This window comes from Gracilinanus agilis, chromosome 4 (genome assembly GCF_016433145.1).
Source record: "Gracilinanus agilis isolate LMUSP501 chromosome 4, AgileGrace, whole genome shotgun sequence".
Lineage (NCBI taxonomy): Eukaryota > Metazoa > Chordata > Mammalia > Didelphimorphia > Didelphidae > Gracilinanus > Gracilinanus agilis.
In genome coordinates, this window is record NC_058133.1 from 267,920,623 (window position 1) to 267,935,877 (window position 15,255).

The 15,255-nt window shown below is 36.1% G+C and overlaps 1 protein-coding gene across 2 annotated transcripts in view; it reads left to right on the forward strand.

Annotated features, from left to right (window-relative positions):
• Window positions 1-8,996: 8,996 nt before the first annotated feature.
• Window positions 8,997-15,255, forward strand: part of DNAH8 (dynein axonemal heavy chain 8) — a 399,591-nt gene continuing 393,332 nt past the window's right edge. For both annotated transcript variants that reach the window (XM_044672126.1, XM_044672127.1), the window contains exon 1: window positions 8,997-9,081. In XM_044672126.1, coding sequence (XP_044528061.1) covers window positions 8,997-9,081 — 85 coding nt within the window. The remainder of the gene's footprint in view (window positions 9,082-15,255) is intronic.

Consider the following 15,255-nt stretch of genomic DNA (forward strand, 5'->3'; position numbering starts at 1 on the left):
CCTGCATGCACAGTCTGGGCCCTGCCCCTGACTCCAGGCCAGACTGTGTGTGCTCCCCCTGCAGAGGGCTGATGTGCAGCAGATAGCAGGCACTCCTGGCCTGCATCCACATTGCCCATCCCCATTCCTCTACTCCAGGCTGTGAGAGTGAGTACTGAAGTGCCCCAGCCCCCAATCCTATAGGTCCACCTGGAAGCACATGGCCACTGGTTTTTTTTTTTCCTTCACTCCTGGGGTAGGAGAGAAGGGAGAGAACTCTTCCCGACTTCTTACAAGGAAGTTTTTTCTCCCAAAGCTTTCTTAAAGACTAATCCCGCCCTCTATTCAAATGCTAGCAACCTAGGGCACATTTGCACAAGCACCATTTTTTTTCTTTCTCTTCCTAATTTTCAGGACACTCTCTCTAGCCCTGAGAGAGGCCCTAGCCTCTACACACAGGTGTAGCACCACCCACAGGTGAGAAGTAAAAACTTCAGGCAATTAAAAAAATTTTTTAAATAGTAATAAAATCAAATTGAATACATCAAAATGCATTGAATCAAATTAAATAAATTTAAATAAAAGAATTATTAATAATTAAAAATTAACAATATTTGAATTAAATTCAGTAAAACCAAATTAATAAAATTGAACAAACCCAAATTAAGCCAAACTAATTCAATGTAATATTAATTAAATACTTTATTATTTCAAACATCATAATAAAAATAATTTAAAAACACAATAATAATAATAAATACATATTTATTGTTGGTACTATTACCTTGCAACATTTACTTAGTGCCTTGCATTATTTTCTTCTTTAACTTCACTCTAGTTGCCTTCTACAATAAAATTAAAGGAAGTTGTGTCTCAATTTTTTTTATGTTTTAGGAACCTTTCATTGTTTAAATGGACCATTTAGCAATAGTCAGACCAGCTTAAATAGGCAGATTAAGACAGAAAGATTAGATACTATGGGAAATATTGCAACAAATAAGAAGAAATCAGAGAAAATTCCTCCAGGTTCACCCCTGCATAAACTATTAAATTCTTGAAGTGATTCTAATATTCCTGAGATGCTTGGATGACAAAGAGAGAAGTGAAGAAACTTTGTGAAACCTGGACAGATAAGTCCTTCAGCTGGCCAAAATATGGCTCTTTTGAGTTTAAGGTCTTAAAAGATTTAAAACTAGCTATTTGTAATGTGGAGTCAAAAGAATATAAATACTGGCACTTATGGGCTTACCATCTTGACATGAAGCGCAGTCCCTCATTGCCCTCCAGTGAGGAGATCATTCTTTGGATCCAGACCATTCTGGCTTAACTCCTTCAGTTCCTCCTTCTAAATCCTTGATTAAATTTAGCAAGAATAACACCCTGTAATCCTCCTACCTTGACTGTGAGGAAGTTTCTTCTGCTGACCCAAACCAGCATTTGACTCTTTCCACTACAACCCCTTCCATGCCCCTCTCACCTCCCAGTCCACCTTTGGTACCCACCCACACTCAATCCTTCCTTAACCTGACCATATCTCCTCCTCTTCTCCCCTTTCTCCTCCACAACTCTACCCTCTATCCTTTCATCCTGCCTCCCCACCTCTTGATCAGCCCCTCCCTCCTCACTAACCCACTCCTCCCCCTTCCCCTGCCCACTCCATTACAACCAAAACAACAAGCCAAGCAGCAGTAATCACAGGCAATTCAAATAAAGGCCTATTCCCTCTAAGAGATTTTCCCACTTACAATAAATGAATGGAGTTAGTAAACATTAGACATTATACAAGTTTCTCTCCATAAGACTGAGAGATTCATAGGAAAAACCCCTTCCTTTGAAAATGAGCCCATTGTAGGCATAAATAAGTTTGAAAGCATTTACTGCATGTTTAATCCCACGTGTCTTGATGTATAGGATTTGCTCCACATGTTGCTAACAAAAAGGGAAAGAAATAAGATTCTTTCTCTTGTAATTCAGGCCCAGGGAGAGGGAGCAATTTGTTGGACAACTGAAGACCCCAAATGGGACTCAAATTCAGAGGAGGATTACTTACAACTATGTCAGGCTAGGAATACATTACTAAAAGCAATGAGAGCTTGTTCTGATAGGCCTGGTACATAGACTAAATCTGACAACCTAAAGCAGGAAGATAAGGAAAACCCCTCTCAGTTTATGGATAGACTTATTGAGCTGAGAGGCAGATATATGGACCTAGACCTTTCTAGGGAAAGAGATTTTAGACAAATCAGGATACAATTTGTAAAAAACGATTGGAAGGTGGTTAAGAACTATTTTATGACTAACTGTCCAAACAGGGCTAATATGGGCCTTGAGGAATTAAAAAGAGTGGCAATTTATGTTTTTGATGGACATGAAGAAAAAGATAAAAAGAACACTGACTTAGTGGAGACATTAAGGAAGGAAATAAAAGCATTAAAGCAAGAGGTCATAGCTCCCTTATAGGAGTCCACAAAGCAACCATTAATGTTATTTTTTGTGGAAAGGTGGGTTACCTTTCCACAAAATAATTCTGAACTGTAGGAAGTAGAATCAGGAAAATAGAAATAGAAACTTGAGGAATAAGAATAACAACAATAGGACCTCATATAGGAATAGTAATTCAAATGAGGCAAATCATAACTCACACCAAAACATCCAATATGGGGTTTATTCTCACTGTGCATAGTGTGGCAACCCCTCTTAGTATGGGAGACCCCAGAGGTGCGACCAAAGGAATCTAGATGAATGATGGTACTCGGGGAGGGGAAGGGACCTCAAAGAGTCTGGAGGTGAATTTTAAGCCTTTTCAGACCCCATTGCCTTATTGATATTAACTGTTTCAGTTTGTTCCCCTCCCCATAATTGAAGTCTGTGTAACACAATTCTAAATACAAGGTTTGTATAATTTCCTGTTAACCACTCCAATAGCTATCAAATTGGAGAAAAGGTCTCTTGAATTCATTACTTACATGTAAAATGGGTACCTTCTAGTGACACATTGATCCTTTTACATATACTGTATTTGTTGATTATTTGTGTTAAGATTTCATTTTTTTTCACACATTGATCTAATCTAAAATGTTCCATAACACTATGTCATTTTCAGTTACTGTGTTTTGGCTATTAGCTATATGTTCTGTTACATTGTTTTTATTTGTACCCCCCTCCTATGCCTGGACTAGAGATAATACCATTATAAAAGCCCATAGAAAAGTTGGGCAAACTCTTTTCCATGGCAAAGCCATAGGTCCTTATGGATGCTGGGTGTGTCACCATATCCATTGGAGTTCTGTCTTGTCATGGGCAACAATTCCAGTCTACAGTAATGAGATGTTATGACAGCATGCAACACAAGGAGGTCACATGTTACCTGAACAGCCTTTTGCTTCTTTTGCCTTTGTTAATTGTAACATAGATGATGATGCATGAACTCCATCAAAATGGTTACAACTTGTATCAGTAAACTTTGGAGAATTTAATGAGGTAAAAATCTCAATTGATTTTAATGGGTCTTCAGAAGTGATTTTCAGATATCTGGAAGAGCCACTATCTCTGACTGATCACTCACTTGCCTTTGACTTGTGTGTAACAAGTGGTAAGAGTCCATTTAGTAGTAGTAAGTACATGGGTGACAAAGTGAAGTACAACAGCATTATTGTATTTCCACCTCCACATTGCAGTGGATGGGACATATAAATACATGCCTTTTATGACTCTTGGAAGGTTTTATAATCTTATCCTGCAGGAGGGAGGTTTGCCCATGGGGCTTGGTGACCCTTGGATGGTTTTATATTTGCAACTCTTTAGCTTACTCTACCCTTCCACCAGGATGGTAATCTAGGTTCTTGGTGGTATTCTGGACCCAAAAGGTCAGCAGTACAGAGGTTTTTCTGGGCTCTCCTGCCAAATTTTGGAATGATGATAGTAATAGACTCTGTTAGAAATATATCAGCTGAGGTTGAAAGATTGGCTCAAGACACAGCTTAAGCCATCTCCCAAACTACTAAGGCCATCTCTTTCTTCTTATGTAAATAGATCTGGAGAACTTGTGACAAATATCCATGAGCTTCAAAGGCTTTTAAATGACACACAGCAAGTGACTATAGAGACTCATGTGAATCTTAATGATAGCTTGTGGAACCTCTCATGACTGTAGGGAACAGGTTTACTTGCAGTTGCTATCAAATGAGCTCTTATGATTTTGGGGATTTTGTTACTTCTTATAATATGCATTAGCTTTGTTTTAAAAAAGCTTTTACCTGGTAAAAAATAATGTATACTCATACCATGGATCATGGCCAAGTTAAAAAAGAAATAGATCTCACTTTTGAGTGAGAAACCTTTGTGTTATGCCTCTGTTTGGTTGACACATTGTCATTGAATGTAAACTATGAATTTTTTTTTAATTTTCTTTTTCTTTGCAATAGGATATTTGATTTTTTCCTTATAATTTTTTGTACTTTAAGTACATGAAATCAGCATTAATGTTTTTGATTTTGAAATATAAGTTTACAATATCAATTAGTCCTAATATCAATGCATATCCAAAAGCTTTAAACTATGGAAACCTGCCATTGATTTTTAAGTATTATGGGACTTTTACTAATAATTGTGTCTGATTTCAGAAGAAGGGATCACAAAAGAGCCACTGTACAGTGCTGAGAAACACAGGGAGACCAACAATCCCTGTGGGATTGATGAGGATCTACACCAAGACAGAGGACTTGTTTTGAGGGTCAAGGAAACATCTATTTGACAACTTCAGATGCAGGACTCCCTCATATCAGATTTCCTACAAGTACCTTAGTTTGGCTTTCATTTTGGCTCCCCTACCCCTGAGACTGAAGGTAAAATCAGACCAGGGAATCATACTTCCCTCTTACCTCAAAATCTTTTCTTTTATAGTATGGCAGTTTTCTGTAGTCCTAGCTGCCATTGGGTAAGTGCTATATTGCTGCAATTGTCCTGCAGGTTTGTAGGTTTTAATTCACTTTAATCAGGCCCTGCTGGTGATTCAAGGACCTATTATGTGTTTATTCTTGTTTACTCATAATTTTATACACATAAGATTTTGATATATATTTTCCCCAGAATTTAATTTTTTCTCTTCTATTTGTTCTTTTTTTTTTTTTTTGGTGTTTTTGGTTTTATTTTGACCATTGATTCATATACCCTATAACTCAGCCATGTATCCTGAGGTAATTCTGGTGTTGGTCAATGCCCTCCTCAGGGAGTATTGTATAATTAACCAAAAAATACAAGGTTTGAAATATTTTGGAGAAATTTTAGTTAAGGAAACTCACCAACACCTCGAATCAAGAAAGCAAATCTTTTGGAGAAGGTGCCATAAGGATGCCTGAGGAACCAGACACTGCATCAAAAGATCCAGAGTGAACTTTGGGATATAATGAAGTGAACTGAAGGGGGTTGAATATATCATTTATTTTGATTATAAACTCTTCTGCCAAAGAGGAATGCCCCCTAATTGGCTTTTTGTCAATGTGTCAAGCAATCATTTTGTTGCTTTCTTTCTCTTTTCTTTCCCTCCTACCTCCAAATTGTTGTAATTTCTCCTTTGTAAAGTGCAATATATTATTCACCTCTAGACAGAGAATCTTTAGAAGTATAAGTTTGTTATGTGAAATTATTCATTGGGGAGACTAGGCATGTAAATCTCCCAAATTCCTCAATTGGGGAGAATTCAACATACTTGTCTCCAAATAGAATCACAGGGAGAACTGTGTAAAGGGAATTTTATCCCCTCCCCCTCCTGGATTGTTGACCTATTTCATCCATCCCATTTGTATGCCTACTGGACTTTACTGCACAGGTCATGCATTTGAGACAATAAAGGGAATGTTGCAGGCCACACCCACTCTCTCTACTTCCCTGGATGGCAGCTCAAGAGGCAGATGGAAAGTCATTTGGGAGGATTAACATGTGGTCAATCTTAGAGTAGAAAAATAGACTTTAAGCCTCTACCTATTTGTTTGCTTTATTTCAAGTGTTTATTAATAAACTCTATGGAAAAGAAGAACCTATAGTTATTAATTTAAATCTAGCACTAATAAAAGTCCACATTTCATTTCTTTCGGCCTTTATTTACTCATTTGATACTTTAAAATATGTTAGTATAAAATTATGATTTAGTTTTGAGAATTTCTTTACCTTAAAAAATGGGAGGATATATTCAGAATCAGAAGACAGTGATATAAAAGGATTGCAAATATCAAGGACAGTTATCAAAATATTAAAGTTTCAAGTTCCTAGGCCCATTTTTGTGTCATAAACCTCTTTGGTAGTCTGGCAGTGCCAAAAGATTTATTCTCAGAATTATGTTTTTAATGACCAGACTATGAAGGAGGTCTATGACACAAAAATGGTTATGCATTAGTAACTTGTGTTGAAAGCCATCCAACAGCTCCAGGAATCTGATAAGGACGGCTTAGGTAAGAAAGGAGGAAGTGGGAGACGACCTGTCTGCCTTGGTTTCTCCAATTTTCCATGGAGCCCCATGTTTATTATATACTTAATTCACACAAAGAACACACAGAAGCTTTGCAGTTGAGCAGAAATTACAAATTAGGTCATGTCAAAGTACAAAGGAGCCTCAGTGGCTTCAAGGTAAAGATAGGCCCAGAATAGAGCAAGGTCCAAGGCTGAATCTTATACTTTATAGAGAGGAAAGCACCTGCTAGATGAGGTCTTGTCTAACTTTTGTCCAGTTTTTGACCTTGGCTGTCTCTAGAAGCAGTTTCAAAAGCCATGCAGCTTAATTTTCTTCATTTCTGTCTTGGAGAGAAACCTCTTAACTGTTGGTTTGCTAAGGACTTAAAGCTTTCCAATAAGACTATAATACTTTCCAATAAGAAAAGGTATGAATCATAAAAGGAATCAAAGAGAGGAGTTTCAGATTTTTATCTTATATAGCCCATCCTGTCTGGCTCTAATATGCAGAGCAGGTCAAAGCACGACCTTGCCAAACTGCATTGATCTTTTGATGGGGTTCAGATAAAAATATCTATTAGAGACTCTGTTTCTCTCAATGGCTTCCAATAAACTTGTATAGCTTTGTTGAGGGGACTCTTCTCTGAAGATGTCTATTAAGGGATAGAAGGGCCAAACCATGAAAAGTTAGCTGGAACCAAGCTATCATCTGCCAAGTTTCAAAAAACAGCTTTGTTGGACTTGGGTTGCTTAACTAAAGTAGTCGGCAGATGGAGATAGGCATTTTGTACAGGGCAGGGAGATTATTTGAAACTAATGCATTTGGGAAAAAGCATTTACCATAATTCCCATTTCCATAAATTTGAATTGAATAATTATTATCACAGCTATTTAATACAGCCTGTTAAGTTATTTAGTAAATTCATAAAATTAATTATTTTTTTATTTTTTTATTTTAAACCCTTAACTTCTGTGTATTGACTTATAGGTGGAAGAGTGGTAGATGGGGGTCAAGTGACTTGCCCAGGGTCACACAGCTGGGAAGTGTCTGAGGCCAGATTTGAACCTAGGAACTCCCGTCTCTAGGCCTGGCTCTCAATCCACTGAGCTACCCAGCTGCCCCCAAAATTAATTATTTTATAATTTTTAATTTATCAAATTATTTAGTAAACATAATTTACTGGTAGCTCAGTGGATTGAGAGCCAGGCCTAGAGATGGGAGGTCCTAGGTTCAAATCTGGCCTCAGACACTTCCCAGCTGTGTGACCCTGGGCAAGTCATTTAACCCCCATTGCCTACCCTTACCACTCTTCTGCCTTGTAGCCAATACACAGTATTGACTCCAAGACAGAAGATAAGGGTTTAAAAAATTAATTATTTTATAATTTTTAATTTATCAAATTATTTAGTAAACATAAAATTTAGTAAATTTATAAAAATGATCATATGAAAGTGACTTTTAAAAATAACACTACAGAAAGATGTGGATTTGAATCTCAAGTCTTTGTGATCTTGAGAAAATGGCTTAATTTCTCTGTACCTTAGTTCCTTTTTTTTATTGTGTGGATTAAATTTTTTTCTAGGCTTCCTTTCAACTCTTAAGTTCAGCAATCCCTTAAAATTGGTTTTTTAAAATATGGATTTAACTTGTACTGTTGTTCAAGGGAAAACCAGCATGTTATAGTTAATGGAAGCCAGTTTCAAAGCCAGGAAGATCTAAATTCAAATCTTGCCTCTGACTCTTAATGGCCTTCTGACCTTGGCCACTTTCTCAACTTCTTCAATCCACAGGCATCTCTCTAAGAGTATAAATTGCAGGGAAGGTGTTGATCTGCATTGGCAGAGGGAATTTTCTCACCTGAGCACTCCCAGTTAAAAAAATTACAGGTCCATTTCTCCTGTGGCTTAAGTCATGTATCCTGAAACATGATACCTGAAGAAAATTAATACATGTAGTTTATAGGGAAAATTATTATCTCTAACATTAGTATTATATAATGGGATTTACTTAGTATCTTTTAATTTTTTTGAATTAGCAGACATCTATTTTCTCCCCACCTCCTCTATGTCTTCCTCCCAAAAAATCCCATCATATTTTTATTTTGTAACAAATATGCATTGCCAAGCAAAACAAATCCCTATATTATCTACATCCCCAAATGCATATGTCATTCTGCACCCTGAATCTGTCACTTCTCTCTTGGGAAGTGATTCATCATACTTTATCATTAGTATGGAATCCTGATAATAATTATAATAATAATATTGTGCATTTACTCTCCATAAGACACCAAACTCGTGGAAATTCCTCATTATATTCCCAAAAGAATCTGTGAGGTGAGAGAATTATCTGTCTCTTATCCATGAGGAATCAGAGAAAGATTAAATGCCTTGTATAAGTCACATACATATTTAATAGCAACGTATCTAAAACTAGGGAACTGCTCACATTTAGTTTTAAAATCTCTTTAGCTAAAATTAGAACTCACATGTTTTTGTTGGCCTATGCTAAATATGAATTTAATTTTCTTTGATAATTTAGTTTATAACTGATTTGCACCTCAATTTTACAGATGGAACCCTTTTTAACATTTTTTAAGAAAGATGGTTGTAAAACATTGAAATTTATATATCAGGAAGGAGATGCACCTGGAATAGGTAAGTATATTTTAAAAGTTTATTATGATTACACAAGTAATAAGTCAAGCCATAGGCAAATTATGTTGCCAGATTAGAATTATAATTTTCTCTCCTAAATTCTTGAAGGAATTTTTACAAAATTTTTACTTGAAAAAAGTGTTATTGTAGTGAAAAGGATTGCTTTCTCAAAACTTTTTTCATTATTGCTTGCTTGAAAGTAGTTTCCAGAAGTATAGCCATTATTATCATGGTTTTAGAAGGCAATAGTAGAATTACAGAGAATCTGTTCCAGATTTTGATGAAAATACTGTATCAGATGTTCCAAGAATGATGTTACACAATCATTCTTTATCATGGAACTCTTGTGATGTACAGTCCCATCACCCTTCTGAGCTGTAACCTTTAGCTGGAGTCTTCAACTTTTCTTGCTATGTTTGTGATTCCTACAATAACCAACAATCCTTAATATAACATGATTATGTGACCCAACTCAGTCTCTGTAGACTCCAGTCAGTCCCTAAGTCCTGTGGACTTTTCCTTCCAAATGGTTATACTTTTCTCATTCTCAGGACTCTCATTCTCATTGAGACCCTATCATGTCATATTTGTATTGGTGCACTGATTTGCAAACCAAGTGCAAACCAGTAGCCTTTCTTTTTTATAATACATGCTGTACAATGATGAGACATAAATTTTATTGAATCACTTTTTTGTTTATTGGGAAGGATGGGAAAAATATGAAACATTTTAACCCATTATAATCATGGAGGCCCCACTTTGCTGGTTTCTTGCCACTGAGTCCTATTCTACTGAGTGCAACTTTGTCCATCCAAGAGAAAGGAAATGAGCATCATCAGAATCCTCCATTATAACCTTACTGGAGAGTGTAGGGCAATGGTTGGCAGCCTTTTTGGCCGTGAGAGCCATAAACGCCTGTGGAAAGAGGAGGATGGAGGCGGAAGGTGCTGGAATATGGGGTAGGGGCTGAAGGGCCCCCTGGGGCACATCCTGGGGCTCTGCCCGGACTGGCTGGTTGGGAGGTGGAGCCAGATATGGCTCGGGAGCCATACGTTGCAGACCCTTGCTATAGGGGAATGGGCAAGATGGAACTGTAATTGCTTAATGAGGAAGGTGAAAAAAAACAAACACCCTATGGTTGTCCAATTCCCTTCTCTTTCTGAATGAAGGAGGATTGAGGATTGAGTTGCAGGCTTCATAGACAAAAAACTCTTCCTTTGCTGATCACTCACTCATATCTATCTACTTTAGCTTTACACTTCTGAAGTCTACCTTATTCTGCCTTCTGGAACCTCACTATCTTGTTGATAAACTTTCCTTTGTATTAAGTTTCTGATTCTCATACTCCTTTCATCTTATACACACTGAAACCTTGTTTCCTACAAAAGTTTATCTCTGCCCACCTTTTTAAGAATTGTATGCTGTCTTTTTGTTCTTTTCTGCCCTTCACTGTGTCAGGAGGAGGAATTCAGACCTTCCCTTTGCCACCAACATTCAACAGTTTCTCTTTTGAGGTAGCTAGGTGGCATATTGGATTCAGTGCTAGACTTGGAATCAATCAGATGAATTCAAGCCCTGATGTTAGCTGTGTGACCTTAATCAAATCACTTAATTTCTGTCAGTTTCAGTTTCTTCTTTTGTAAAATAGGGTTAATAATGTCTACCTCACCGGTTGTTATGAGGTTCAAAGAAGCAATATATTTAAAATTTTTCAAAAACTTTTAAGTGTTATGTAAATGGTAGATTTTTCACCAGAATTGAATCTTGGTTGCTGTTATCTACTGGTCTCTAGTGATTCTTTCCCAAAACTAGCTCTTAGACTTCTCTAACTCAATCCCTATGTTTATATTCTCTGACTGCTTATCTATTGCAGTAATAGCTTTTGGTCTGAGACATTTATGTCAAAAATTTTTTTCAAAGACCTGCCCTTGACAATTATGCCTCTCATCTGTACTGATACTGTGATTTCTTTCTCTCCATAGTGTCCTCTTTAGTATATGCAGAACATATACAATCAGTTGTTTTGAGTATAAAACATTGCTGGAAGTCAGCCAGCAGCTCCAGGGGTCTGGAAAGGTGTACGGTTTAGGTGAGAAAGAATATAGCAGAAACTGGGAACCTTCAGTCTAACACATTAGCGCATGACTATTTCAACAGCCCCTGAGTTTGTGCTTTATTTTATACATTTTTTCCAAGAGCATTTTTTCTACAAAGTACATTTGAAATCAAAGCTGTATAGAACTCAAGGTTATAAGAATTGTATCACAGTTGGCATATAATACACAAATTTTTTCTCATATAGATTATGCCTTGATAACAGTGCTCAAGGTTAAAGAATGAGCCTTTATCTAAGTTTTATTTTAGTAAAAGCTTTCCGTACTTCAAAAGGTATGTTAAAGAATGAGCCTTTAAGATTGTGGGGTACAGCTTGGCGTGAGAAGGTACTAAAATAAGAGTGGAATTTGCTTGGACCTGCCATGCTGCGTCCTTAAGATGTTTGAAGCAGAGAGAAAAAGATACAAGCAGCTTTTGCTATTTTCTGCTGAGGGAAAGGGCTGTTAACTTATTAAATGCTGGTTTACTATAGAATACTTAGGGGCTTTCTATAAGACACTTGAGGCTATCCTAAAAATCTAGATTATAATACTTTCAATAATAAAAAATGTTGATCAGAAGGGATTCACAGAGAGGGGTTGGATTAGGTAAACCATCCATCCTGTGGCCCGATTTTCAGACCACAAGAATCAGCCCAGGGCTTTAACCATCTGTATTGATCTTGATGGGACTCTGTTACACTATTTCTCGGAGTGGCTCCTGGCAAAACATATATATTAAATGCCAAAATCTCTGAGGATAAATAATACATATATATTTTAACATTTATTAATATTCATATTTTAGAAAAGTTCATGGTTACATGATTCATGCTCCTACTTACCCCTTCACCCCTTGCTCTCCACCCACACCTGGCCAATGGACATTTCCACTGGTTTTAACATGTATCATTGATCAAGACCTATTTCCAAATTGTTGATCATTGCATTGGTGTGGTAGTTACGAATCAAAATTCACAGTCATGTCTGCCTCATCCCATGTGTTCAAGCAGCTGCTTTTCTTCTGTGTTTCCACTCCTGCAGTTCTTCCTCTGAATGTTGTCTCCCTTCTGATTTTGGCTACATTGTTTTTCTTTGTACAAAAGCTTTTCAGATTAATATAATCAAACCATTTAATTTACATTTTGTAATTTTCTCTAACTCTTGCTTGATTTTAAAATCTTTCCTTTCCCAGAGATCTGACAAGTATACTATTCTGTGTTCACTTAACTTATTTATAGTTTCCCTCTTTATATTCAGTCATTCACCCATTCTGAATTTATCTTGGTGTATGATGTGAGATGTTGATCTAAACCTATTCTCTCCCATATTGTTTTCCAAATTTCCCAACAGTTTTTGTCAAATAGTGGATTCATGTCCCAAAAGTTGGGCTCTTTGGGTTTATCATACACTGTCTTGCTGATGTCACTTACCCTAAGTCTATTCCACTGATCCTCCCTTCTTTCTCTTAGCCAGTACCATATTGTTTTGATGACAGCTGCTTTATAGTATAGTTTAATATCTGGTACTGCTAGGCCCCATTCCTTCACATTTTTTTCATTATTTCCCTTGATATTCTTGAGCTTTTGTTATTCCAAATGAACTTTGTTATAGTTTTTCCTAATTCAGTAAAAAAGTTTTTGGTAGTTTGTTAGGTATGGTATTAAATAGGTAAATTAATTTGGGTGGAATGTTCATTTTTATTATGTTAACTCTTCCTACCCATGAGCCATCAATGTTTTTCCAATTGTTTAGTTCTAGTTTTATTTGTTTGGAAAGTGTTTTGTAGTTGTTTTCGTATAATTGCTGTGTTTGCTTTGGTAGATTGATTCCTAAGTATTTTTTATTGTTTAGGGTGATTTTAAATGGTGTTTCTCTTTCTACCTCTTGCTGCTGTGATGTTTTGGAAATATATAGAAATGCTGATGATTTATGTGCATTTATTTTGTATCCTGCAACTTTGCTAAAGTTGTTGATTATTTCTACAAGCTTCTTAGTTCATTCTCTAGGATTTTTTAAGTAAACCATCATATCATCTGCAAAGTGATAGCTTAGTCTCCTCATTGCCTATTTTGATACCTTCAATTTCTTTTTCTTCTCTAATTGCTACTGCTAGTATTTCTAGTACTATGTTGAATAATAGAGGTGATAATGGGCATCCTTGCTTCACTGCTGATCTTATTGGGAAGGCTTCTAATTTATCCCCATTGCATATGATGCTTGTTGATGGTTTTAGGTATATACTCTTTATTATTTTTAGGAAAGGCCCTTCTATTCCTATACTTTCCAGGGTTTTCAATAGGAATGGGTGCTGTATTTTGTCAAAGGCTTTTTCAGCATATATTGAAATAATCATGTGATTTTTGTTTGTTAGATTGTTGATATGGTCAATTATGTAGATGATTTTCCTAATGTTGAATCATCCTTGCATTCCTGTATAAATCCCACCTGATCATGGTGGATGATCCTCTTGATTAATTGCTGGAGTCTCTTTGCTAGTATTCTGTTTAAGATTTTTACATCTATGTTCATTAGGGAGATTGGTCTGTAGTTTTCTTTCTGTTTTTGATCTACCTGGCTTTGGAATCAGTACCATATTTGTGTCATAAAAGGAATTTGGTAGGACTCCTTCTTTGCTTATCATATCAAATAATTTGTATAATATTGGGATTAGTTACTCTTTGAATTTTTGTTAGAATTCACTTGTGAATCCATCAGGCCCTGGCGATTTTTTCTTAGGGAGTTCTTTGATGGCTTGTTCAATTTCTTTTTCTGATATGGGATTATTTAGGTATTCTATTTCTTCTGCTGTTAATCTAAGCAATTTGTATTTCTGTAAATATTCATCCATATCTCCTAGATTGCTATATTTATTGCCATATAATTGGGCAAAATAGTTTTTAATGATTGCCTTAATTTCCCCTTCATTAGAGGTGAGGTCTCCCTTTTTATCTTTAATACTTTCAATTTGGTTTTCTTCTTTCCTTTTTTTTATTAGATGGACCAGTACTTTGTCTATTTTATCTGTTTTTCAAAATACCAGATTCTAGTCTTATTTATTAATTCAATAGTTCTTTTACTTTCGACTTTATTTCTCCCTTCATTTTTGGTATTTCTAATTTAGTTTTCATCTGGGGATTTTTAATTTTCTTGCTTTCTAGTTTTTTAAGTTGCATGCCCAATTCATTAATCTCTGCCCTCCCTAATTTTTTAATATATGCACTCAAGGATATAAATTTCCCCCTGAGTACTGCCTTGGCTGCATCCCACAGAGTTTGGTAGGATGTCTCATCTTGTCATTCTCTTCAATGAAATTGTTGATGGTTTCTATGATTTCTTCTTTGACTAGCTGGTTTTGGAGAATCATATTATTTAATTTCCAATTAGTTTTTAATTTGCCTGTCCAGGTGCCCTTTCTAATTATTATTTTTATTACATTGTGATCTGAGAAGGTTACATTTATTATTTCTGCTCTTTTGCATTTGTTTGCAATGTTTCTATGCCCTATTACATGGTCAATCTTTGTGGATGTACCATGTGCAGCTGAAAAGAAGGTGTATTCCTTTTTGTTCCTATTTATTTTTCTCCACATATCTTTTAAATCTAATTTTTCTAGGACTTCATTCACCTCTCTTACCTCTTATTTATTTTTTGGTTTGATTTATCTAGATCTGAAAGAGGAGTATTTAGATCTCCCACTATTTTGGTTTTACTATCTGTTTCCTTCTTGAGCTCTGCCAGTTTCTCCTTTATGAATTTGGATGCTATGCCATTTGGTGCATACATATTGAGCAGTGTTATTTCCTCATTGTCTATACTGCCTTTAATCAGGATGTAATGACCTTCCCTGTCTTTTTTTAATCATATCTATTTTTACTTTGGCTTTGTCAGAAATCACAATTGCCACTCCTGCCTTCTTTTTCTCATTTGATGCCCAAAAGATTTTGCTCAACCCCTTGACCTTAAAACTGTGTATGTCTACCCGCCTCATATGTGTTTCTTGTAGACAACATATGGTAGAATTTTGGTTTCTAATCCACTCTGCTATTTGCTTCCTTTTTATGGGCGAGTTTATCCCATT